Here is a 27470-nt window from a genome sequence, read left to right as displayed (position 1 = left end):
ATTTAAAATCACCTAATTTTTCTCTTTAAATGATACATTTTCTCAGTTTAAACATTTGATATGTCATCTATGTGCTATTCTGAATAAAATATGGAATTTTGAAACTTCATCATTGCATTCTGTTTTTATTTACAATTTGTACTTTGTAGGGGTGGCACGGTGGTTAGCGCTGTCACCTCACAGCAAGAAGGTCCGGGTTTGAGCCCCGTGGCCGGCGAGGGCCTTTCTGTGCGGAGTTTGCATGTTCTCCCCGTGTCCGCGTGGGTTTCCTCCGGGTGCTCCGGTTTCCCCCACAGTCCAAAGACATGCAGGTTAGGTTAACTGGTGACTCTAAATTGACCGTAGGTGTGAATGTGAGTGTGAATGGTTGTCTATGTGTCAGCCCTGTGATGACCTGGCGACTTGTCCAGGGTGTACCCCGCCTTTCGCCCGTAGTCAGCTGGGATAGGCTCCAGCTTGCCTGCGATCCTGTAGAACAGGATAAAGCGGCTAGAGATAATGAGATGAGATTTGTACTTTGTCCCAACTTTTTTGGAATTGGGGTTGTACGTCGCGCTGGATAAGAGCGTCTGCTAAATGCCTGAAATGTAAAGATCTGTTTCATGACATTCAGAACCCGCAGCCTTGTGTGCAACACCTTACAAAAAGCTATACAGCATGTCCTGAAAGTCTGGAATCCTCAGCATTTATTAATTCCTTCATTTAAATGCAGATATTGCAAGAGATGCTGAAATTAACGGACTTGGACTTTGTGACCGTTGTGTATATGCCAGTGTTGCAGTTGAGTCACTAAACCTCGAGTCCGCAGTGTTCAAGTCCGAGTCATTAAAGAAAATTTCGAGTCGAATCCGAGAACAAGACTCCACCCGGACCATTTGACGGTAGCTGTTGCTGCTTTTATGTGAAAGCGTCTCTGCTACTGTGTTGGACTAACGTTCCTGCTCAACTGCCCCATTTCAGTTAATAGGCTACATCCACATGACAACGGCAACGAGATATATTTTTAAATAACATCACGTCCAAATGGGCAACAATCATTAAAATATCAGGTCCATATGGCAACGCAACGCTTGCTGAAAACGATGCAATACACATGCCACACCTCTAGGGGCGCTGTAAGACGGTCCCTTCGGAGACACCAGAACAATAGAAGAAGTAAGGACGCATGCGCATAAACTATTATGCGCGAGACTTCATATTAGCCACAAAGTCAGGAAAATCTGTTCGTAAAATTATATTATAATGACCAAATACAGTGAAAAGTATTTTTCCAGTCTCACCTGTGAAAGGTAATCCCATGTGATCTCGTTTGGACGGCAAACCTGTTGGTACAGTTAAACGCAGCTAATCTTTATTCTCCGCTTTGACCTATCCAATATGGCGGCGAGGATGACGTATGATTCTACGCGGAAGGCAGCGTCTTTAATGGTCCGGAATAAATTGAATACTACACGTTGATGGATTAATTTGTTGTTTCTCACCTGTGAAAGGTAATCCCATGTGATCTCGTTTGGACGGTAAACCTGTTGGTACAGTTAAAGGCAGCACATGAATCTTTATTCTCCGCTTTGACCTATCCAATATGGCGGCGAGGATGACGTATGATTCTACGCGGAAGGCAGCGTCTTTAATGGTCCGGAATAAATTGAATGCTACACTATTACACGTTGATGGATTAATTTGCTCCTCTACGCCCTTTTTGAGGAATGTATTGTCGGACTTAAATCAACATCTGAAGAGGTGAGATCGCTCCTTTTTTTTTCCCTATTTTTGCTGGCGGGATTGACTCTGCCCTAAGGGCAGAGTCTCTCTCTCTCACTTTGCACCATTACACAATAAATATTCACAGTGAAAATATTTTGTAAGCGCGTTTCATGAACCAAGTTATAGGATTTGTTGACAACTCGCATCGCAATGAGAAGATCATTGGCACTACTGGTGTTAAGAATCAGACCATTTCATAAACGAATATTTTGCTGTAGAGCTGCAGTGTTTGTACAATTGCATGTTTTTGCTTCACTATTACTGTCACTATTCTGCTTCTTGCATTACTACTGTGAACTAACACTGAACATAATAATAATAATAATAATATCCAAGCTCGTGTTTCACTCTCACTAGTGCTCTGTAAGGCTTTTTCCTGGTGATCTTCGTTACACTTCTACCCGGCGTGAAGCACTCACAGTCATGTGGTTGTGACGTAAACAAATCCGTTCTACTCATCCAGACGACTTCACAACGGCAACGTTTCCAGATCTTTCCACTCTGGAACCCGTTCTCAAAAAGATTGCGTTTTGGGCACCCAAAACGCCGGTGCCGTGTGGACGCCAGGCCTAAACGATAAGCAATTGTATCGGAGTCACCTGAATCCGTTGCCGTGTGGACAGGGCCTAAAAGCTTGTTCATCGCTCATCAAGCTCCGCCCACTATCAACAGAGCAAATACCATGAGAGCGGGTTAACACTAGCTAGTTCATTGCTCAGCAAGCAAGCCCCACCCACTATCAACAGAGCAGTGAACATAGCATGTCACTTATTTCTCTGGGTGGAGTCTCGCCAAATGACGATTGAGGTTCGAAGTTGTCCCCGTCGATAGTTCTTCTACATGTGGAACACATAGCCGTGCATTTTTTCCTACTGCATGAGAAGTCTGAATAAGCAAAGCGGACAATCCTAGGCGCGTTCTCTCCAGGCATTTTAGCGCTGTTAAAGTTAGTTTGTTCCTGAACATGATGTATGAACAGGTGAATGTGCATTCTCTTGCACGAAATTAGTATAAAAATTAATGTAGATATAAATATCTTACGCCAAAGTATTATGGTATGTTGGAAAAAATAGAAAAAAAAAAATCAGAGTCCTCGTCTCCAGTTTGAGTCTGAATGCAGTTAATGCACGAGTCCGAGTCATCGGTGCTCAAGTCTAAGTCAAGTCATGAGTCAAAGTGCACATCACGGGTAAATTCAGGAGCGAGATCAATGTCTCATCTCATTATCTCAAGCCGCTTTATCCTTCTACAGGGTCGCAGGCAAGCTGGAGCCTATCCCAGCTGACTACGGGCGAAAGGCGGGGTACACCCTGGACAAGTCGCCAGGTCATCACAGGGCTGACACATAGACACACACAACCATTCACACCTACGGTCAATTTAGAGTCACCAGTTAACCTAACCTGCATGTCTTTGGACTGTGGGGGAAACCGGAGCACCCGGAGGAAACCCATGCGGACACAGGGAGAACATGCAAACTCCACACAGAAAGGCCCTCGCCGGCCCCGGGGCTCGAACCCAGGACCTTCTTGCTGTGAGGCGACAGCGCTAACCACTACACCACCGTGCCGCCCCGAGATCAATGTAATTCTCCTATTTTATATTAAACTTTGGTCAAATATCTGTCACATTTTGTGCAATTTTTTTTTTTTTACCTTGCGCAATACCAGAAAAATTCAGTTGAAATCAAGCCATTTGAGGCGAATTGGTCCGTCTCTGAAAAAACTTTGCATTTGGATTTCCTGGCAAACGTTGATTTTCATGACGTCACGTGCGGTACGCCTCCTTCTGAATCCTACGTCAGCGCTGGTTTATGAGAAAACGACCTGGTGGTTTTCTGCAAATTTCTTCAACGTTATCGCGTAATTATTAAAATGGTTAACAGATGTATCATAGGAGGGTGTAGCAACACCAATCTTGATTGGATTAGTACTCATCGTTTCCCAAAAGACCGGACAATGAGAGAGAAATGGGAGCGCTTGGTCTACACAGGCTGTGCACTGAAACCGTGCAAAGCTCTCGCAGCCTGCTGGCGCTTCCACAGGTAACGTCATGAATCTGGCTCCAGACTCCCTTGGGATTTTACCAGATGCGTTTTATTTTATTTTTTTCTGCTGTAGACAGATGGCCTTGTGCAAAATTACCCTTCTGGATGAGTGTGTAAAGGGACGTACTTTCATATAAAAATAAATAAATAAATAAACTAAATTGGTCCAGAATCCGCACTTTAAAATTAGGGCACAAGTCGGACTCAAGTACTACAAGCCTGATATACACTGAATACAAGTTGAACATTAAGAAATGTTCTCAGATGTAATGTTCTATCTGGTAAGTCATCTAAGTAAATAAATAACTTCCTTGCCCATGGATCCAGGCTTTTGGGACACCTTGTATATTGAGTAGGGTGGGGTTTCATTTTTATTTATTTATTTATTTGTTTGTTTATTTATTAAACCATGACTGAAGAAATGAGGAAAAATAAAAATCCCCTTAGAGTTCTCCAGTTTCTCATTTATAGCCAAGCAGGAAAGCTCACTCTGCCTCCTAAGGTCTAAACCTATACGTTTCCAAGATCTGATTTTTTTTTTTTTTTTTTTTCCCGATCTCTCAGTAGTCTGGAGTTTATATGAGGACAAGGGCAGCTCCTGGTTCCTTTAAGACCTCATGGACGGTGACACGTCTGAGGTTCATCTGAGGCCAAGTTCAACTTTTTTTTGCAAAGTATTCTCGAAATGAGGCATGAGTTTAATTTAAAAGATGACATCATGCTGTTTGTTTAAGATTATGAAGTTCACTGGAGTTGCTCTTTAAGCCCTTCAGACCCAAACAGAATTGTTTTTTCCAAAGTAATATTTCAGTGTTTTTAAAAAAAAAACCTGTCTGTCGAACCATTTTGCTCGTCATATGAAATCAAGCTTGACTCTTATTGGTTACCTAGTACTTCCTAGCAACCAATCAGTGTCGAGTCTCTCTTCGTTCCATCTGTAATAGGTTTTGTTAATATTTGAACAAGTATCGTTACTGGTAGTTCAAATTCTGCGTATAAGCTACACTCCGTTTTGTACGTAGGTAATGAGTACAAAATGCAGATGTCCGCACATTGTGTGTGACCTTCCAGAGACGATGATGTAATTAAATGTAGATTGTAAATAAATCAGAATATTTAAAGCATGATAGGTCTTGTTTCTGAACTTTATCGCGTTCAGTGACACCGCTCACTTTGCATATGACAGCTTGGAACACTTGGGTTATTATCTGCAATCAGTAACGACTCAAAACTACTGCTGAAACCGCCTAGAACCAATCTGAGGTCACGGCTGCAGTAGAATTATTGGCACCCTTGGTATAAAATGAAAAACATTTGATGGGAAATGTAAGCTTTTAACCAAAATCATTTTATTCTCAGAACATTATCAAAAATAATTTAATTGAGTAATAAATGTTAATATTTTTAAATTAACACATGTAACGAGTTTTTCTTTTATCAATCGATCTCATACAATCGTGTCATCCGTGTTTAGGTGAGGTGCTCCGTTTGGAACAAAACCAGCCTGATAGACCTGAGTCCTCTGATTCACCTCAGCGGGTACTACACTGCCACGGATGAAGACGCAGGCGAGAATGCAAACAAGGATGAGAACAAGGACACGTCACGTGTCTTCTACATTAACATCTGCCAGCCTCTTAACCCCATTCCAGGGGTCAAGTGTCCTCCTGGAGCCGCAGTGTGCATGGACCCTCCTGAAGGAGACCCTATTGTGAGTTTATTCCCTGACATCTTCATCTGGTTGCATCATTCAGTTTATGAGGATCTTGGGTTAAAAAAAAAAAAACAACTTGCCGTTTTGAGGTTTCTGACTCTGCTCTGGGTTGCTATGAGCAGCTTGTGCTGGAGTGAAAATTAATTTTCTGTTCTCTGGTTGTAAGAAATCTTCGTGAATATCCTTGTGGATTTTTTTTTTTCTCCTAACAGGACATCGGACGTGCCGCCACTTCTCCAAAGTATAACCCTACCACTGATGAGGTAATAATCTCTCCTTTTTTCCCTTCTAGCAGTATTACTTTCTTTAATTTTTACCTCTGCCAGGGAGGTTATGTTTTCGGTGCGGTTTGTTTATGCCCCCTTAAGCAGGATTGTGTGAAACCTACTAGCCCGATTTCCTTAAAAATTGGTGGAAGGGTGTAGAATGGGCCAAGAAAGAATCCTTTCAATTTTGGAACGGATCCGAGTCACAGTCACTGGGCGGAGCCATGAAATTAATTTCACTTTCGCTAACGTGGCGAGATTTGGCCTTGGTGGAAGTCTACACTCAATTCTACCATACATCTTACAATCCAATAGATGGCAGTAAAGTTCAATAGTAGGGGAAAAATAAACCCTAGCCAATGTAGAAACACAATGACTCCGTGTTGTACTCCACATTCATGGGTACCAGTAATCCTCATGGTATTGGTGCAAAAGTCTTAGGCATGTGTAAAGAAATACTGTTGAACAAAAATGACTTAAAAAGAATGAAATGAAATGTTTCAACATTAAAAAAAGAAATACTATAAGCAGTAAGCCATAATAAATGAAACAAAATGAGTATTTGGTGTGAGACAGTCCTTTGCTTGAAATAAAAAAAAAAATATATATATATATATATATATATATATATATATATATATATATATATATATATAGTCTCGGGTACAATGACCTGTAGGTTTTACTGAACATCTTGCCACAGTTCTTCTGGACACTTTGATTGTCGCATTCGCTTCTTAATTTTGCACCAAAACCCAGTAGCCTTCATTATGTTTTCTTTTTTACAAGGATGACAATTTTCTGTGGATCCGCAGATTTCCACATTTTTGTTAGCCAAATGGGTCGTTGTTGTGAATCCAAATCCAAGGAGAAATTTGGGGTGGGGAGGGGGTTGGGTTCGATTTTTTGCCAAGTCCCTCTCAGCATAGAGGTGAGCCGCGGAACATTTGGATCAAATCGCTTCTTTGCGTAACCGGAAAACCTCTTGAAAGCTATAATTTCTGCAAAATGTGCAGCAATTGGCTATCTGCTGGCAGCAAAGTGTGTGTGATGTGATATATATATATATATATATATATATATATATATATATATATATATATATATATATATATATCTCAGCGTAAATGAGTGCACCCCCTTTGAAAAGTAACATTTTAAACAATATCTCAATGAACACAAACAATTTCCAAAATGTTGACCAGACAAAGTTTAATATAACATCTGTTTAACTTATAATGTGAAAGTAAGGTTAATAATATAACTTAGATTACACATTTTTCAGTTTTACTCAAATTAGGGTGGTGCAAAAATGAGTACACCCCACAACAAAAACTACTACATCTAGTACTTTGTATGGCCTCCATGATTTTTAATGACAGCACCAAGTCTTCTAGGCATGGAATGAACAAGTTGGCGACATTTTGCAACATCAATCTTTTTCCATTCTTCAACAATGACCTCTTTTAGTGACTGGATGCTGGATGGAGAGTGATGCTCAACTTGTTTCTTCAGAATTCCCCAAAGAAAATAATTTCTTTCCACCACAAAGGTGAAGGCTACAAGATCAGCAAAGCTTTACTTATCAGTCAAAATACTGTAGCAAAAGTGGTACAAAAATGTAAGAAAGTTGGAACTGCAACCATCTCACAGACGTCCAGGTCGTCCACGGAAGTTAACACCTCGACAGGAGCGTCTTCTGATGAGAAGGGTTGAAGAAAATCAGCATGCACATTCACTGCAGTTATCTAAAGAAGTAGAAAGCCAAACTGGGGTGACTATTTCCCGTGACACAATACGGCGTACACTGCAGAGGAATGGTATGCATGGATGCCGTCCATGAAAGAAGCCTCTCCTAAAGCCCAGGCACAAAAAAGCCCGCCTGGAGTTTGCCAGGGCCCATGCTGACAAAGATGAAGACTACTGGGACTCTATACTCTGGAGTGATGAGACCAAGATAAATGTTTTTGGAACTGATGGCTTCAAAAGTGTATGGCGTCGCAAAGAAAAATGCATGGTGCCTACAGTGAAACATGGTGGTGGCAGCATCCTTATGTGGGGCTGCATGAGTGCTGCTGGTGTCGGGGAGCTGCATTTCATTGATGGCATCATGAATTCACAGATGTATTGCTCTATACTGAAGGAGAAGATGCTACCATCACTCCGTGCCCTTGGTCATTGTGCACTTTTCCAACATGACTAAACACACATCTAAGGCCGCTGTTGGATTCCTGAAGAAGAACAGGGTGAAAGTGATTCAGTGGCCAAGTATGTCTCCTGATCTGAACCCAATCGAACACCTATGGGGAATTCTGAAGAGTCAAGTTGAGCATCACTCTCTCCATCCAGCATCCAGTCACTAAAAGAGGTCATTGTTGAAGAATGGAAAAAGATTGATGTTGCAAAATGTCGCCAACTTGTTCATTCCATGCCTAGAAGACTTGATGCTGTCATTAAAAATCATGGAGGCCATACAAAGTACTAGATGTAGTAGTTTTTGTTGTGGGGTGTACTCATTTTTGCACCACCCTAATTTGACTAAAACTGAAAAATGTATAATCTAATTTATATTATTAACCTTACTTTCATGTTATAAGTTAAACAGATGTTTTATTAAACTTTGTCTTGCCTACATTTTGGAAATTTTGTGTTCATTGAGATATTGTTTAAAATGTTACTTTTCAAAGGGGGTGTACTCATTTACGCTCAGCACTGTGAGAGTTTGATTACTCTTGGAGAAAACAAGATAAAGAATGTCACAAACTCTGAGCTCACCGCATCCTCCGTCCATGCAAGAATTGGTGCAGCATTCCCGAAGTGGAACGAATTAAAGCGTGTATTAACTGACAAACGCATAAAGCTGGCGACCAGAGTTAAATTCTTGACCACGTATATAAGATCACGCCTTCTCTATAGTGTCCAAGCATGGGAAATGTCAGAGTATGAGCTCGATAAGGTGGACGTGATCTGGCATGGTTTCCTTAGAAAACTGGTCTGTGGAGGCTTTGAACGCAAGAATGTTCTGAAGGTTGATAGTGAGAAAGATAAGGACTCAAAAACACAAGTAGAGGGTGACGTTGACTTGAGCTTTAAGATCTCCAAGAAACAACGACAGGATATAACCAAGACACTCCCGATTTGAGACTTCTGCCATTTGCAACACCTTAAATATATTGCTCACGTATGCTGGCTGGAAAACAACGAACCCCAGAAACAGGTGATGTTAGATATATGTAATCCAAGAAAGATCTGGAACAAAGTGGAAAGGCTGCTTAACATCGATGCTCAGCAGGCCAGAAGGAGTATGATGGATAGAGACAAATTCAAGCAACTGCTGAATCACGTCTTCAGCCAGGAGCGCCCCAAGGCCAAGTAATTGCGCCTAGAGGGAAAGATGATGATGATGAAAGAGAGAGCAACTTCAATAACTAAGACAAAAGCAAGAGTGTCCAGCTTGCTTTCAGAGCAAGTAGAAACTCATACTTTTGTGTCGTGTTCGTGGCAAGTGACTTGTAATTAGAACTATTGATATGAACACGGGCGGCACGGTGGTGTAGTGGTTAGCGCTATCGCCTCACAGCAAGAAGGTCCGGGTTCGAGCCCCGTGGCCGGCGAGGGCCTTTCTGTGCGGAGTTTGCATGTTCTCCCCGTGTCCATGTGGGTTTCCTCCGGGTGCTCCGGTTTCCCCCACAGTCCAAAGACATGCAGGTTAGGTTAACTGGTGACTCTAAATTGACCGTAGGTGTGAATGTGAATGGTTGTCTGTCTATGTGTCAGCCCTGTGATGACCTGGCGACTTGTCCAGGGTGTACCCCGCCTTTCGCCCGTAGTCAGCTGGGATAGGCTCCAGCTTGCCTGCGACCCTGTAGAACAGGATAAAGCGGCTAGAGATAATGAGAATGAGATGATATGAACACAGTTGGATGTAGTACCTGAAGTTTTCTCAACCAAGATGCTTTTCAATCAAATTTGTAAGTACTTTAGTTCCTCGTTGCTGTTAAGGGCATCTCTTGAATCCAGACGATATCGCCTATCTGAAACAAACTTAAAAATCCATTTAATAATGTGCTTTCAGAAATACTTAGAGGAAAATGATTGAATATGGAAATGACATCCTCTGATGATGTGGGTCACTTTCTTGTACTGTATGCGAGAATCTTTTATTAAACTCTGTATGAAATTTTTATTCAAAATAGAGGTTTCGAAAGCCCTTAAAATTTCCTAAAACCTAGGAGCTTCGGTGGTGTAGTGGTTAGCACGGTTGCCTCACAGCAAGAAGGTTCCGGGTTCGAACCCAGCGGCCGGCGAGGGCCTTTCTGTGCGGAGTTTGCATGTTCTCCCTGTGTCTGCGTGGGTTTCCTCCGGGTGCTCTGGTTTCCCCCACAGTCCAAAGACATGCAGTTAAGGTTAACGTGGGACAGCCTTGGGCCATACCTGTCAACTTTGAGGTTTGAAAAAAAGGGATATTTCTCAGATTTCTAACTCAAAATAAGGGAAAATTTCGGAAAGTCATACCCTTCACCAAAAGTGGGTGTGTAGTTGAATGGGGGGCAATTTTCTATCTAGTATTTGTGGTTTCCTGTACTCTGGTGCATGTTGGTGATAGCCAAGACCCAAACTCCATATGCTTATGGTTTATAGAGTGCATTTGTGAATAAACTATACATTTATTTTTATTTGCTTTCAGTGGTACCAGTTATTTCCCAAATTAAGGGCTAAAATACGTATCTTATGTTAAAATAAGAAAGGTCAGTATATAACCAGTCAGTAAATAAATTCAATTCCATAGCAATTTATTATGGTTTTACCATAGTCATGGCCTCGGAACACACACAGACACAGACAGACAGACAGACAGACAGACAACCAAGAGTGATTTAAAATGGGTAAGTTTCAGATAGAAAATAAAATAGACAATGAGTGGATAAAACAGTTAATACACCAATTAGTTTACACTAGACTATTTATGAGGTCTTAGCCAGGACATACTTAATGTAAACATGTGTAGCTTACCTTTGATATTTGGGAGGCTTTCGTTTTCCCCATGGAAAATTTCTTTGCGATGGAAGAGTCTGGGAACATTCCAGCCACGCACTTGTTGAAATCATCAAAGAAAGAGAGGCTAATGTTTTTCTTAGCTATTAGCATCGCCATCTTCACCTCAGACCGAATCAGTGTTGCCAGATACTGCTGACGTTTTCCAGCCCAAAATATGTTCAAAATGCACTTGAAACCGCCCAACTTGAGCGGGACACCGCCCAATCTGGCAACACTGGACCTAATCACTTGTTCAGCCTCGCCTCCGGACGGAGTTATGTAATTACTGATGCCTGAGAGGGCGGGGACGTGACTTCATGGCCCGACTTCCTGCTGTAAACTCCTGTCAGAGGCGCGTCATGAATTCTGGACCTACCGACTTTTTTATATTGTGAAAATACGGGATGTTTATATAATGTGAAAATACGGGATATTTTCGGGAAAATAAAAAAACGGGAAGACAGCGGGAAATAAGTCATTCATTTATTCATTCATTCATTATCTCTAGCCGCTTTATCCTTCTACAGGGTCGCAGGCAAGCCGGAGCCTATCCCAGCTGACTACGGGCGAAAGGCGGGGTACACCCTGGACAAGTCGCCAGGTCATCACAGGGCTGACACATAGACACAGACAACCATTCACACTCACATTCACACCTACGGTCAATTTAGAGTCACCAGTTAACCTAACCTGCATGTCTTTGGACTGTGGGGGAAACCGGAGCACCCGGAGGAAACCCACGCGGACACGGGGAGAACATGCAAACTCCACACAGAAAGGCCCTCGCCGGCCCCGGGGCTCGAACCCAGGACCTTCTTGCTGTGAGGCGACAGCGCTAACCACTACACCACCGTGCCGCCCCGGAAATAAGTCAAAATAAGGGATTTCCCGGGAAAAACGGGAGGGTTGACAGGTATGCCTTGGGCTGAGGTGCCCTTGAGCAAGGTACCTAACCCCTGACTGCTCCCCGGGCACTCTAGTGCGGCTGCCCACTGCTCTGGGTGTGTGCACGTGTGTTCACTGCTTCAGATGGGTTAAATGCAGACGATGAATTTCACTTGAAGTGTGCATGTGATAAAGGTTTCTTCTTAATCTGAAAAGGGGTCTCTTGTGTAATATGCTGCTCAGATGCGCACTTTTTTTTTTTTTTTTTTTTTCCCTGTAACATTTAATTTTGTGCTGGAAAACGAACGTTTGGAACTCTAACATGTTTTTGTACTGACTCGATAATGCAGAAGTCATAAAATCGAAATCTGTAACAAAGTTTGTATGGAAAAAAAAAATAATAGGGTGCCTAAAACTTTTGCACAGTACTGTGTGTCCAGACATGTAAAGTGGTTGCGGTTGCAGATTTGCATCTCGTAGGAGTCTACTATTGTCCTTGGGCGGAGATCTGCGCTCTCCAAGTGCCCTCCTCCTTTCTTACTGTGTTGTTCTTTTTTTTTTTTTTTTTTTATTAAACCCCAGCTCCGAAGGGGGGGGGGTATACTGGTTTACCTCCGTCTGTCCGAAACACCCAGCAACCACCAATCATAACTACTTGGTACCAAACTTCAGCTTGGGGTTCTATACCGTGTATACCGTTTTTCAGGTCTGTCCCACATCGACTTCCTGTTTACCGACTGAATGTATTTACAAAACATATAGGGTGGATTTTGACGCTATTTCAAGAAGCAAAATGCTATTTCAAAATGAGTTTACCGGGATGCTGTTTGAAATCCCTGGGGAGAGACACTGCTGGTTAATTATTTGTTGAAGTCAACATTCATAATAAGTGTCCTATTCCTTCGATCACTTGCGTTCTGATACAAGTAAGAGCGGGGGGGGGATACGTAAGCGAGCAGTTGATTTTGGGTTTTTGTTGGGTTTTTTTCGTACCTTATATTTTATTTTCTGACTTCACCAGGTGGAGATTGATTTTACCAGTACAACTCCATGTAAGACGAATCCCACGGTCAATTATACTTCCAGAATCATCTTCACCTGCCAGAGAGACACGGACCTGGTAAGAACTCCTGATGTCAATAAGATTTTCAATTGACGGTTACCTGGAATACTCCATTTAAAAAAAAAATAATAATTTTTTTTTTAAATGAATACAGGGATCTCCGGAGATGATGCATCAGCTGGGCTGCATGTTTGTGTTCGAGTGGCCGACGCCTCTGATGTGTCCAGACACGGTCAGCGCTCAGGGCTGTAAGCTCCAAGTCTCCCAGCTGCAGTACACCTTTGACCTTTCACGCCTGCCCGGAGACGTTCAGGTAGCTGGCCACGTCGTCGGTGTTCATGTAAACATTGATGTTCGTAATTTTATTTTTATATAAAACATCTTCCTGTAAGGGGGCGGCACAGTGGTGTAGTGGTTAGCGCTGTCGCCTCACAGCAAGAAGGTCCAGGTTCGAGCCCCGTGGCCGGCGAAGGCCTTTCTGTGCGGAGTTTGCATGTTCTCCCCGTGTCCGCGTGGGTTTCCTCCGGGTGCTCCGGTTTCCCCCACAGTCCAAAGACATGCAGGTTAGGTTAACTGGTGACTCTAAATTGACCGTAGGTGTGAATGCGAGTGTGAATGGTTGTGTGTGTCTATGTGTCAGCCCTGTGATGACCTGGCGACTTGTCCAGGGTGTACCCCGCCTTTCGCCCGGAGTCAGCTGGGATAGGCTCCAGCTCGCCTGCGACCCTGTAGAACAGGATAAAGCGGCTAGAGATAATGAGATGAGATGTTTCTGTATGCATTTAATGAAAAGTCGTAAATGGCAGGATTCGATGAAACCACGGTTATAATTTATTCTAACGTTTTCAGTAAAATTGGAACTAATTGCACTTGGAACTCAAAGCTAAACGGCCTTTTGATTTCATAAAATCGGTGAAGTTTGGTTCCCTCTGAAGTTTGGTCATTGTGATGTGTTTATTTCTGCAATATCTCAAAAAAACAGGCCATTCTGTGGCTGGGAAATTATTTAATCTGAGGGGATTAAAGCAAATAATGTGCATGAAATCGCTCGCTTCGCGCAGTCAAACAGACAGAGGAAGTCCGTGTGTGTGTGCATGCACAGGTTTACCACCTTCTTTTGGGTTTTACAGCAGCTGGCATCCACAGTGTTGCATTACTGCCATCTACAGGTTTACCTTTGAGCGTGCACTGACAGTTCCATCATTCCGTCGCTAAACGAACAGCTGATCACACCGAGGTGCTCGCTGAGCACCTATTATTTATTAGTTTGGTCTTGCGTTTCCTTTCCTTCGTATATAACATAACGTCTTTTCTTCTCGCTTTCTTTCCATTACTGTAGTCGGTCTTTCATGTTTCATTCGCACACTCGCGTCCTCCATTTTTCTCTTCCGTTTCAAATTTGTATCCCACAATGCCTTGTGCGAACAGGGAAAGCCCACCACGTCATACATGATGATGTATCTTGTATTGCGTCATGGTGAAGCAGGAAAAAATAGCGGAGAATTTAGGGCCACGTGGCCCTTAATTCATAATTCTTTTTTAACTAATAAAATTGGAAGTCTGTGCTTTTGAATTCCGTAGCTTTCAGTCCATTAAACAAAAATAATTGAGTGTCGGGGAAAATTCTTTTTATGACCTGCACTTGAAAAATCTGAAAGGCGGTCTACTTTTCATTAGTGAGGAGCCTTTTTTTCCCCACTAATGTTTATTAAGTATGCACCAAATTAAATTTCTGATCATTTTTTTTCTAGACCTGTATCTGTGCCATTTTTTACTACAATGGGTTTAAAACAAATTATAAAATGGTGATTACTTCTGCTGACTTTGTTGGAGCAGGTTATGTTTTCACCTCCGTTTGTTTGTTCCCAATGTAGCTCAAAAAGTAGTGAAAGGATTTTGATGAAATTTGGAGAAAAGGTGAGCCATGGGCCAAGGAACCATTGATTAGATTTTGATGCAAATCCGGCTATGTATGCGGAGCCAGGATTTTTTGTTTGTTTGTTCCCAGCGTAACTCAAAGTAGTGAATGGATTTGGATGAAATTTGGTGGACAGCTTTAGTATTTATCCTAGGTTCAAATGGTCTCATTTTGATGTTGATAATATGTGGCTTGGTGGAGGTATGTATTCTACTCTACCGAGTGCCCTTCTAGTTATTATAACTCCGCTCCGAAGGAGGGGGGTTATACTGGTTTACCTCCATCCATCCGAAACACCCCTTTTTCTCAGCAACCACAAATCATAGCGACTTGGTACCAAACTTCAGCTTGGGGTTCTCTACAAGTGAGAGCGAGGGTATACGTAAGTGAGCAGTAGCTCACAGTTGATCCTGTTCTTTAATTATGCTTTTTATTCTGTACTTCCTGAGTGTTGTGTTTGTGTTGTGTAGGTTCCTGTTTCCTATGGAAAGTATAAGCTGAACGTGTGTGGCTCCGTGACGGACAAGGTGTGTAAGAACAGTCCGGTGTGTTTAGTCTCCGGGACTTCGGCGTTCTCGTTTGGCCACAGTCGGGCCATGAGTCTAAACTACAGCCCAGTGGAGCAGGCAGTCATCATGCAGTATGGAGGTGGAGACCCCTGTCCTTCAGGTCAGCCTCGTCATACATGACGTTTCTCATGTCCTTGACAGTACAATAAGTAATGTGATATATTTTATATCCAGAATTCTTTCTTTGGTTCCAAACTAAGAACTGTGACTCTCAGGTGTACATCAAACTGTAATTTAAACATCCATAACCCAGTCACTACAGCTGGCTCAAACAGAAATCAAACACCATTACGGTCAAGTTTGCGATTTCTTTATCCGAATTAGATTTAGAGACATCTCGCTTTCTCATTGCAGTAACTACAGAAGGAACTGTGTGCACATTGCCATTCATCTTCAATAAAAAGTCGTATTCCGAGTGCACAGAAGACGGCAGGACTGATGGCAGGAAGTGGTGCGCCACCACATCTAACTACGACAAAGACAGTCGGTGGGGTTTCTGTTCTAATGGTAAGACATAGTGTGCTTACTGATGAGTATATATGTATATTTTTTTTTAATTTTTCTTTTCAATATGATTGATGATTCTTAAAAAAAAAAAAAGGGTGGGGTGAGTTGTATATTTTCTGATCCGTGTGTACAAGTAAATGTCACGTCCTGTGTTTTACTCCCAAATAGTTTAAAAAGATTTCTCCTGTAGAAAAATCTTTTAAAATGGCACTTCATCTTATTTTTCTGACCTTTATATTGATATCAAAGCTTGCAAGTGGATTGTGTATCTGTGGACAGTTTATAACAGCACATGTTTAGCGTCTCGCAGCACCAAGCAGTGTTTCTTTTGATGGGGCAACGACCTTGTCATTTGATAAATCACACATTAGTCTTAGGTCATTAGACATTGAGCTATTATAGACCTACACTAATGTCTGTCAGATGCAGATGTAGATTTTAGCTACATTAAAACACTGGGATATTTCCAACATGTGGCTCTCTTTACAAACCAGTAATATAAAGGGAAATTTAAGCATTAAGCCTAGATCTTGTAAATAAGTTATTAAAAATAATACACACCAATCAGCCATAACATTCTGACCACTGACAGGTGAAGAAGTGAATAACATTGATTGATTATTTCATTATAATGGCACCTGTCAAGGGGTGGGATATATTCAGGAGCGAGAGAACACTCAGTTCTTGAAGTTGATGTGTTGGAAGCAGGAAAAATGGGCAAGCATAAGGAGCAACTTTGACAAGGGCCAAATTGTGATGGCTAGATGACATGGTCTGAGCATCTCTTTTACAACCCTGATTCCAAAAAAGTTGGGACAAAGTACAAATTGTAAATAAAAACGGAATGCAATAATTTACAAATCTCAAAAACTGATATTGTATTCAGAATAGAACATAGACAACATATCAAATGTCGAAAGTGAGACATTTTGAAATTTCATGCCAAATATTGGCTCATTTGAAATTTCATGACAGCAAAACATCTAAAAAAAGTTGGGACAGGGGCAATAAGAGGCTGGAAAAGTTAAAGGTACAAAAAAGGAACAGCTGGAGGACCAAATTGCAACTCATTAGGTCAATTGGCAATAGGTCATTAACATGACTGGGTATAAAAAGAGCATCTTGGAGTGGCAGCGGCTCTCAGAAGTAAAGATGGGAAGAGGATCACCAATCCCCCTAATTCTGCGCCGACAAATAGTGGAGCAATATCAGAAAGGAGTTCGACAGTGTAAAATTGCAAAGAGTTTGAGCATATCATCATCTATAGTGCATAATATCATCAAAAGATTCAGAGAATCTGGAAGAATCTGTGCGTAAGGGTCAAGGCCGGAAAACCATACTGGGTGCCCGTGATCTTCGGGCCCTTAGACGGCACTGCATCACATACAGGCATGCTTCTGTATTGGAAATCACAAAATGGGCTCAGGAATATTTCCAGAGAACATTATCTGTGAACACAATTCACCGTGCCATCCGCCGTTGCCAGCTAAAACTCTATAGTTCAAAGAAGAAGCCGTATCTAAACATGATCCAGAAGCGCAGACGTCTTCTCTGGGCCAAGGCTCATTTAAAATGGACTGTGGCAAAGTGGAAAACGGTTCTGTGGTCAGACGAATCAAAATTTGAAGTTCTTTATGGAAATCAGGGACGCCGTGTCATTCGGACTAAAGAGAAGGACGACCCAAGTTGTTATCGACGCTCAGTTCAGAAGCCTGCATCTCTGATGGTATGGGGTTGCATTAGTGCGTGTGGCATGGGCAGCTTACACATCTGGAAAGACACCATCAGTGCTGAAAGGTATATCCAGGTTCTAGAGCAACATGTGCTCCCATCCAGACGACGTCTCTTTCAGGGAAGACCTTGCATTTTCCAACATGACAATGCCAAACCACATACTGCATCAATTACAGCATCATGGCTGCGTAGAAGAAGGGTCCGGGTACTGAACTGGCCAGCCTGCAGTCCAGATCTTTCACCCATAGAAAACATTTGGCGCATCATAAAACGGAAGTTACGACAAAAAAGACCTAAGGCAGTTGAGCAACTAGAATCCTACATTAGACGAGAATGGGTTAACATTCCTATCCCTAAACTTGAGCAACTTGTCTCCTCAGTCCCCAGACGTTTACAGACTGTTGTAAAGAGAAAAGGGGATGTCTCGCAGTGGTAAACATGGCCTTGTCCCAACTTTTTTGAGATGTGTTGTTGTCATGAAATTTAAAATCACCTAATTTTTCTCTTTAAATGATACATTTTCTCAGTTTAAACATTTGATATGTTATCTATGTTCTATTCTGAATAAAATATGGAATTTTGAAACTTCCACATCATTGCATTTAGGGATGGCGAAAACTAAAAAAAAAAAATCTTGACCGACCACCGAGCCTCATTAGCCGGTTAAAGTCGGTTAACCTATGAGTTTAAAATTCTAGAATTGGAATTATTAGAATCTATTCTAAATCTAACCGCGAGCATCCGCACATTCAGTCCCAGTTGCTGCCCTCCACTCACATTACCTTTTCTACAGCGCGAAACATTGTCAAACGCGGCACTGATGTCGAGGGGTTTGTATTGGAGCGGAGGACAAATGGCTCCAGCTTAGAGACAGTTTCAGTTGGCCATGATGGCGTTGAAAATAAAGTGCTAGAAGAAGTACATAACATTTAGTGATGGGAATAACGGCGTTAAAATAAAGGCTGTTATAACGCCGAGTAATCTAATTAATTAGCTACAATCGTTATAACGCCATTACCAATATCAACATGCCATTACTGCATGGTATTGAAGTTGCTCTGAAGCCGTCACCGACTTGGCTCACAGACATAAAAGCTGCGTTTGTCACTCCCCCTCCAGACACCGCTGTCATTTCATTCTGTCCCCTTCCCTCCAAAAGTCGGCATCTGCACCTTTAGTTTGTGTGGAGAGATATGATCTGCAATAACATGCATTGTTGGCTACAGACCGAAACATACTTTCAGAATGCACTGGCCAAGGCAGGACTAAACTCGACGTGTCTTCCAAGAATAATTAAAAAAAAAAAACAGAATAGTAATTTGTAAGCTAAAAAGTCTAGCATGATACTTTTTTTATTTTTCACAAATACAGTCAACTTCTGTCAAGGGTCACACAAAAAACAGTTGTTCTTGGAAATACATAGGCTAACAAGTTAACAGGTTTAAACAAGTTGAAATAGAAAACACTGTGGTCTACAAAATACCCCACTCCGAAAATCACTAATTTTTATTCATAAACACAAGCATGTCTACATGCTCTGGGGTCAAACGCGTACGCAGGCAATTGACTACAAGGCCCGCAGCGGAGAAAACCCTCTCTGATGGAACAGAAGTCCCGGGGATGCAAAGGTGTCGCTCCACCAAGCTTGCAAGTCTGGGAAAGCGCGACTGGTTTGCTCTCCACCAATCAAGTGGATTACTTTCGAGGGAGGGGCGACTGTCTTTCCTGTAGTAAAATGTAATCCAACACTGAGACTTTTCTTTCGCCGAGGGGCAGCTGTCTTCAACTGGGGCGGGAGGGTGGGACATGACTGAATGGGTGTTTCTGATTTGTTAGCTGTCGTCCTTACACCGCATGGCATGCCCCAAGCGTTTACAACACAGAATTCCAGGTTCTCCGCTCCAAAATCGGCAGCTTCAAAACAATTGATTTTTTTTTAAACCGACAACCAAAAAAAATTAACCGGTTGACGTTGATTCGGTCAACCATCGGTCAAACGGTCATCGGTTAACATCCCTAATTGCATTCCATTTTTACTTACAATCTGTACTTTGTAGGGGCGGCACAGTGGTGTAGTGGTTAGCGCTGTTGCCTCACAGCAAGAAGGTCCGGGGTTCGAGCCCCGTGGCCGGTGAGGGCCTTTCTGTGTGGAGTTTGCATGTTCTCCCCGTGTCCGCGTGGGTTTCCTCCGGGTGCTCCGGTTCCCCCCCAGTCCAAAGACATGCAGGTTAGGTTAACTGGTGACTCTAAATTGACCGTAGGTGTGAATGTGAGTGTGAATGGTTGTCTGTGTCTATGTGTCAGCCCTGTGATGACCTGGCGACTTGTCCAGGGTGTACCCCGTCTTTCGCCCGTAGTCAGCTGGGATAGGCTCCAGCTTGCCTGCGACCCTGTAGAACAGGATAAAGCTAGTCTGGCTAACGCAACTTCAAAGCTCTGCGAGCATTGGTCTGGCAAAGATATTAAGCCCAACCGTTTCCCAAAGCGCGTGGTTGACCCGCCTCCCTGAAATGCCTCAGTTTGCTACTGGTCGAAGCCAGAAAAGGCTGTGACGAAGCTTAAACCAATCACATCACTCTTTCCTCTGACGTATGTGACGCGACGGAAACTGCTTGAGTAACAGGAAGAAGATAAATACCTCCAGGGCTGCTCTTTGCTCCGTTTTCAATGAGAACTTCCTGTTGAATGCTTTCAATACAGCATCTACCGCTGTGTCAAAGGCTTGCCGCTGCTCCATGTTCATAATGTTTCTAGTGAATGAAGCGCTTCCGGAATAGATTCTGTAAACAATCTATGGCTTCCGGTCGCAGTTCTACTACGCCACTGCCTTGAACACGCCTCTACCCAGGGCCGTTGGAGATGCTCAAAGTTGATTGGCTCCCGATTTTTCGGGAGCTTGGAAGAGCTGGAGATAGCTTGCCTTGCCAAACTAAGTTCGCAACAGGCCCCCGTGTTGCATCACACTTAGGATGGGTGGGCCCAGGCTAGGATAAAGCGGCTAGAGATAATGAGATGAGATTTGTACTTTGTCCCAACTTTTTTGGAATTGGGGTTGTACTTCGCGCTGGATAAGAGCGTGTGCTAAATGCCTGAAATGTAAAGATCTGTTTCATGACGTTCAGAACCCACAGCCTTGTGTGCAACACCTTACAAAAAGCTATACAGCGTGTCCTGAAGGTCTGGAATCCTCAGCATTTATTCATTCCTTCATTTAAATGCAGATATTGCAAGAGATGCTGAAATTAACGGACTTGGACTTTGTGACCCTTGTGTATATGCCAGTGTTACAGTTGAGTCACTAAACCTGGAGTCCGCAGTGTTCAAGTCCGAGTCATTAAAGAAAATTTTGAGTCGAATCCGAGAACAAGACTCCACCCGGACCATTTGACGGTAGCTGTTGCTGCCTTTATGTGAAAGCGTCTCTGCTACTGTGTTGGACTAACGTTCCTGCTCAACTGCCCCATTTCAGTTAATAGGCTACAGATTAAAAGCTTGTTCATCGCTCATCAAGCTCCGCCCACTATCAACAGAGCAAATACCATGAGAGAGGGTTAACACTAGCTAGTTCATTGCTCAGCAAGCAAGCCCCACCCACTATCAACAGAGCAGTGAACATAGCATGTCACTTATTTCTCTGGGTGGAGTCTCGCCAAATGACGATTGAGGTTTGAAGTTGTCCCTGTCGATAGTTCTTCTACATGTGGAACACATAGCCGTGCATTTTTTCCTACTGCACGAGAAGTCTGAATAAGCAAAGCGGACAGTCCTAGGCGCATTCTCTCCAGGCATTTTAGCGCTGTTAAAGTTAGTTTGTTCCTGAACATGATGTATGAACAGGTGAAATGTGCATTCTCTTGCACGAAATTAGTATAAAAATTAATGTAGATATAAATATCTTACGCCAAAGTATTATGGCATGTTGGAAAAAATAAAGAAAAAAAATCAGAGTCCTTGTCTCCAGTTCGAGTCTGAATGCAGTTAATGCACGAGTCCAAGTCATCTGTGCTCAAGTCTAAGTCAAGTCACGAGTCAAAGTGCACATCACGGGTAAATTCAGGAGCAAGATCAATGTAATTCTCCTATTTTATATTAAACTTTGGTCAAATATCTGTCACATTTTGCATTTTGTGCAATTTTTTTTTACCTTGCGCAATACCAGAGAAGTTCAGTTGAAATCAAGCCATTTGAGGCGAATTGGTCCGCCTCTGAAAAACCTTGGCATTTGGATTTCCCGGCAGTGACGTTGCGTGCGGGATGCCTCCTTCTGAATCCTACGTCAGCGCTGGTTTGTTTATGAGAAAACAACCTGGTGGTTTTCTGCAAATTTCTTCAACGTTATCACGTAATTATTAAAATGGTTAACAGATGTATCGTAGGAGGGTGTAGCAACACCAATCTTGATGGGATTAGTACTAATCGTTTCCCAAAAGACCGGACAATGAGAGAGAAATGGGAGCGCTTGGTCTACACAGGCTGTGCACTGAAACCGTGCAAAGCTCGTGCAGCCTGCTGCCGCTTCCGCAGGTAATGTCACAAATCTGGCTCCAGACTCCCTTGGGATTTTACCAGATGCGTTTCGTTATTTTTTTTTTTTTCTACTGTAGACAGATGGCCTTGTGCAAAATTACCCTTCTGGATGAGTGTGTAAAGGGACGTAGTTTCATATAAAAATAAATAAACAAACTAAATTGGTCCAGAATACACACTTTAAAATTAGGGCACAAGTCGGACTCGAGTACTACAAGCCTGATATACACTGAATACAAGCTGAACATTAAGAAATGTTCTCAGATGTAATGTTCTATCTGGTAAGTCATCTAAGTAAATAAATAACTTCCTTGCCCATGGATCCAGGCTTTTGGGACACCTTGTATATTGAGTAGGGTGGGGTTTTATTTCTATTTATTTATTTATTTATTTATTTATTAAACCATGACTGAAGAAATGAGGAAAAATAAAAATCCCCTTATGGCCCTTTTCCACTACCCTTTTTCAGCTCGCTTCAGCTCACTTCAGCCCGACACGGCTCGCGTTTCGACTACCAAAGAACAGCATGACTCGGCTCGTTTCAGCCCTGCTTAGCCCCTAAAACTCGCACGGTTTTGGAGTGGGGCTGAAGCGAGCCAAACCGAGCCGAGTGAGGCTGGGGACGTGAGCAGACACTCCCCTGTGCACTGACTGGTGAGGAGGAGTGTCCTCACATGCCCACACACGCCCCGCGAGCACGCTGGGATCTGTAAACACCGTAAACCCGGAAGAAGAATTATTACGAATTACGAGAATTTCTGAAGCCTTATGCGCCTCGCCTCATCTATACGCTCTTGCCAGTATCTGTTGGCGTTGTCGGTGACAACAAGCCACAGAACCAAGACCAGCAACACTAACGACTCCATGTCCTCCATGTTTATTGTTCGGGTCGTGAGACTACCGCTTAAAAGCTCACTGATGTCACTGTTTGCGCTGCTTAACGACATCACGTGACGTCCACCCACTTTCGCTAACTCCACCCAATGTGTCCACCCACTTCCAGCCAGCACGGTTCAGCGCGGTTGTAGTCGAAATGCAACTTCAATAGCCCCACTCAGCTCGACTCAGCCCAACTCAGCACGGCACGGCTCAGCCCAACTCAGCCGCGTTTGTAGTGGAAAAGCGGCAATAGGGTTCTCCAGTTTCTCATTTATAGCCAAGCAGGAAATCTCACTCTACCTCCTAAGGTCTAAACCTATACGTTTCCAAGATCTGATTTTTTTTTTTTTTTTTTTTTTTCCCCGATCTCTCAGTAGTCTGGAGTTTATATGAGGACAAGGGCAGCTCCTGGTTCCTTTAAGACCTCATGGACGGTGACATGTCTGAGGTTCATCTGAGGCCAAGTTCAACTTTTTTTGCAAAGTATTCTCGTAATGAGGCATGAGTTTAATTTAAAAGATGACATCATGCTGTTTAAGATTATGAAGTTCACTGGAGTTGCTCTTTAAGCCCTTCAGACCCAAACAGAATTGTTTGTTCCAAAGTAATATTTCAGTGTTTTTAAAAAAAAAAAAACTGTCTGTCAACTTTTTGCTCGTCATATGAAATCAAGCTTGACTCTTATTGGTTACCTAGTACTTCCTAGCAACCAATCAGTGTCGAGTCTCTCTTCGTTCCATCTTTAATAGGCTTTGTTAATATTTGAACAAGTATCGTTACTGGTAGTTCAAATTCTGCGTATAAGCTACACTCCGTTTTGTACGTAGGCAATGAGTACAAAATGCAGATGTCCGCACGTTCTGTGTGTGACCTTCCAGAGACGATGATGTAATTAAATGTAGATTGTAAATAAATCAGAATATTTAACCCTTTGGTGACTGACCCCTTGAAAATCGTTCCTCCAGGAACGATGACGTTTCAGTTATCAAGACAACGGAAAAACTAAAATACAAAACAGAAAGATTTTGTTGTAACTTGTTTTGTTGATAAACGTTGTAACTTTAGTTTTAGTTTTTCCATTGTCTTGACAACTGAAACGTCATCGTTCCTGGAGGAACGATTTTCAAGGGGTCAGTCACCAAAGGGTTAAAGCATGATAGGTCTTGTGTCTGAACTTTATCGCGTTCAGTGACGCCGCTCACTTTGCATATGACAACTTGGAACACTTGGGTTATTATCTGCAATCAGTAACGACTCAAGACTACTGCTGAAACCGCCTAGAACCAATCTGAGGTCACGGCTGCACCTGCACTAGAATTATTGGCACCCTTGGTTTTTTTTTTTAAAAAAACCTGTCTGTAGAACCTTTTTGCTCGTCATATGAAATCAGGCTCGACTCTTATTGGTTACCTAGTACTTCCTAGCAACCAATCAGTGTCGAGTCTCTCTTCGTTCCATCTGTAATAGGCTTTGTTAATATTTGAACAAGTAAAGTTACTTGAAATTTAAAATCACCTAATTTTTCTCTTTAAATTATACATTTTCTCAGTTTAAACATTTGATATGCCATCTACGTTCTATTCTGAATAAAATATGGAATTTTGAAACTTCCACATCATTGCATTCCGTTTTTATTTACAATTTGTACTTTGTCCCAACTTTTTTGGAATCAGGGTTGTAGTTAAAAAAAAAAAAAAAGGGCACATCTTGTTCCTGGTATGCAGTGGTTAGTACCTACCAAAAGTGGTCCAAGGAAGGACAACCAGTGAACCGGTGACAGGGTCATGGGTGTCGAAGGCTCATTGATTCGCATGGGGCACAAAGCCTCGCCCATATGGTCCAGTCCGGAAGAGCTACTGTAGCACACATTGTTGAAAAAGTTCATGCTGGTGAAAACAGAAAGGTGTCAGCATTAACTTTTTCAAGTTTGTCCATTTTTATCCTCCGCTGCCCGAAAGGCCCGAAGGGGGATTACGTCATGGCGATGTCCATCTGACATTCAGAAGGGTGCTCAACTTCTGAAATCAACTCCTCTTACAATTTTTGGAGGAATTTTATGAAACTTGGTAAAAGGCATTGTTATATGTCGGTAGTACATATATTATTTTGTTCAATTTGATCACATTTTACCAGAGTTACAGCCCTTGATTAACAACCTTGTACTTTGACAATTTCATGAAGGTGTGTTTGCCTTCTGACATCAACTCCTCTCACAATTGTTGGACGAATTTCTCGAAGCTTGGCAAAAAGCCTTGTTATATGACGGTAATACGCAGATTGCAATTTAATTTTGTTCCTGAAAATTTTCCCAGAGTTTTGACCCTTGATTAAATAACTTGTACTTTGACAATTTCATGAGGGTGTGGGTTCTTCTGAAATCAACTCCTCTCACAACTTGTGGAGGAATTTCACCAAACTTGGCAAAAGGCTTTGTTATATGACAGTTATACGCAGATTGAAATTTCATTTAATTTCGGAAAATTTGGCCAGAGTTACGCCCTTGATTATTAACAAGCTTGTACTTTGGCAATTTCATCAAGGTGTGCTTGTTTTCTGAAATCAACTTCCCTCACAATTTTTTTTTTTTTAGGGGGGGGAGGGATACTGGTTTACATCCATCCATCCGAAACACCCTTTTTCTCAGCAACCACAAATCATTGTGGACCAAACTTCAGCTTGGGATTCTATGCCATGTGTACCGTTTTCAGGACTGTCGCACGTCAGCTTCCTGTTTACCGACTGAATGTATTTACGAAACATGCAGCATGGATTTACAAAATTTTTGTCACACTTTTCTCAGCAACTACAAATCACAACTGCTTGATATTTGGTACTGAGCTTCAGCTTGGGGTTCTATACCGTGTGTACCGTTTTCAGGTCTGTCGCATATCGACTTTCTGTTTACCGACTGAATGTATTTACAAAACGTACAGTAGGGTGGATTTACAAATATTTCCTTACGTTTTTCTCAGCAACTACAAATAACGGCTTGATATTTGGTAGCGAGGCTCAGCTTGGGGTTATATACCATCTATACCGTTTTCGGGTCTGTCGCACATCAACTTCCTGTTTACCGACTGAATGTTTGTTATGAAACATATGGTGGATTTTGACGCCATTTCAAGAAGCAAAATGCGATTTCAATATGACAGTTTACCAGGATGCTCTTTGAAATCACTGGGGAGAACACTTCTCTTCACTTATTTGTTTCAGGGTTAATTATTTGTTGAAGTCAACATTCATAATAAGTGTCCTATTCCTTTGATTGTTTGCATTCTGAGATTCTATAAGCGAAAGCTGGGGGATACGCAAGTGAGCAGTAGCTCACAGTTGATCTTGTTTTCTGATGCGAGTTATTTCACGTCTTGGCGTGTCGGCTGGTTTGGATATCGTTTTGCAGATCTGACCTATCAGATGCGGGTCACTTGGGTGGTCACTTTAAATAGCAGAAAAGGCTGCATCACAGACAGTTTTCAAGAATCCACTACAGATTCATACTAAATATAGTGTGCTTATGAAGGGAGTAGGGAACATTTGAATTGCTGTCACATTTAATTGTGCACAATACAAAACTCACTTTGCCCCTCCGCCATGCAAGGTGAATGAACAAGAAACAAGTCGCCCATAAAATAGAGACGTGTACGGCATGGTGTCCTTTGCCAGGATGCCAAAACTTGCTAACTGAAAACCGACAGCATATTTAATCCTAATATAAACTACAGGTACGTAAAGCTGGAGATACAACATGCGTATAAAAAGTGTTAGAATGAGGTCTTCACAAATGGTTCAGAATGAACAGTTAAACAAAAAAAAAATCCACTTGCATCACAAATTGGGGCGGAGTTACAGGCACAGCATGTATGATTTGTCCAAGTGCATTGATTTTATGTTCGATGTTTGTTTTTGTTGGTGGTGGCATTTGTGTAATCTTTTGTGAACTTAAAAAAAAACACTTCATCTTTCAGTGACCGCTAAGAGGCAGTCGACAATCATGCTCATGTGTGACCGCTCGGCGGGCCTCGGCAAACCCCAGCTGTTCAGCGAGACACAGGCTTGTTCTAGCACCTTCCACTGGCGCACTAATGCCGTCTGTCCTCCGAAAAAGATGGAGTGCAAACTGGTGAGCCACCACCAAACCTACGACCTGCGCACCCTCTCGTCTCTCACCGAGCCATGGAAGTTCAGCAGCCGTAAGAGAGATGCGTAAGTAAATGCTTTTGTATATGTAATATATATGTTACGTTGGACACATAATGTCATCATAGTAAAGTATAATTTCTTAAAGTGGCAATTCCATCAAAAAAATTTATTAGACGACAGAAGGCGGCACAGAAGCTGCGATGCTCCCTAGATCTTATGAATATGCAAATTGCTTAGCTTGTATTTGTATACTGATGGATGATTGGCTGTTATAATTTATGATGCAATAACTCTTGCCTGTCCAGTGTTCATTACAGTTCTCCTGTTTCTTGTAGTAGTAATAATAATAATAATAGCAGCGGTCCATACTTAAGAGCATATGGTAAAGCATTGACCAGATTTTTGATGGCTTTTGCGACT

At 42.2% G+C, this 27470-nt stretch overlaps 1 protein-coding gene across 1 annotated transcript in view; it reads left to right on the top strand.

The window, feature by feature from the left end:
- The window catches only part of igf2r (insulin-like growth factor 2 receptor), a 171737-nt gene that overhangs the window by 121822 nt on the left and 22445 nt on the right, over positions 1–27470 (top strand). Inside the window, exons 34-40 of the mRNA XM_060916407.1 lie at positions 5286–5522; positions 5738–5788; positions 12735–12833; positions 12931–13089; positions 15165–15363; positions 15618–15770; positions 26876–27113. Coding sequence (XP_060772390.1) covers positions 5286–5522; positions 5738–5788; positions 12735–12833; positions 12931–13089; positions 15165–15363; positions 15618–15770; positions 26876–27113 — 1136 coding nt within the window. The remainder of the gene's footprint in view (positions 1–5285; positions 5523–5737; positions 5789–12734; positions 12834–12930; positions 13090–15164; positions 15364–15617; positions 15771–26875; positions 27114–27470) is intronic.

The sequence above is a fragment of the Neoarius graeffei genome, chromosome 3, assembly GCF_027579695.1.
Source record: "Neoarius graeffei isolate fNeoGra1 chromosome 3, fNeoGra1.pri, whole genome shotgun sequence".
NCBI classification, from domain to species: domain Eukaryota; kingdom Metazoa; phylum Chordata; class Actinopteri; order Siluriformes; family Ariidae; genus Neoarius; species Neoarius graeffei.
The sequence above is the reverse complement of the archived record's forward strand: the minus strand, read 5'-3'. Positions and strand labels throughout refer to the sequence as shown.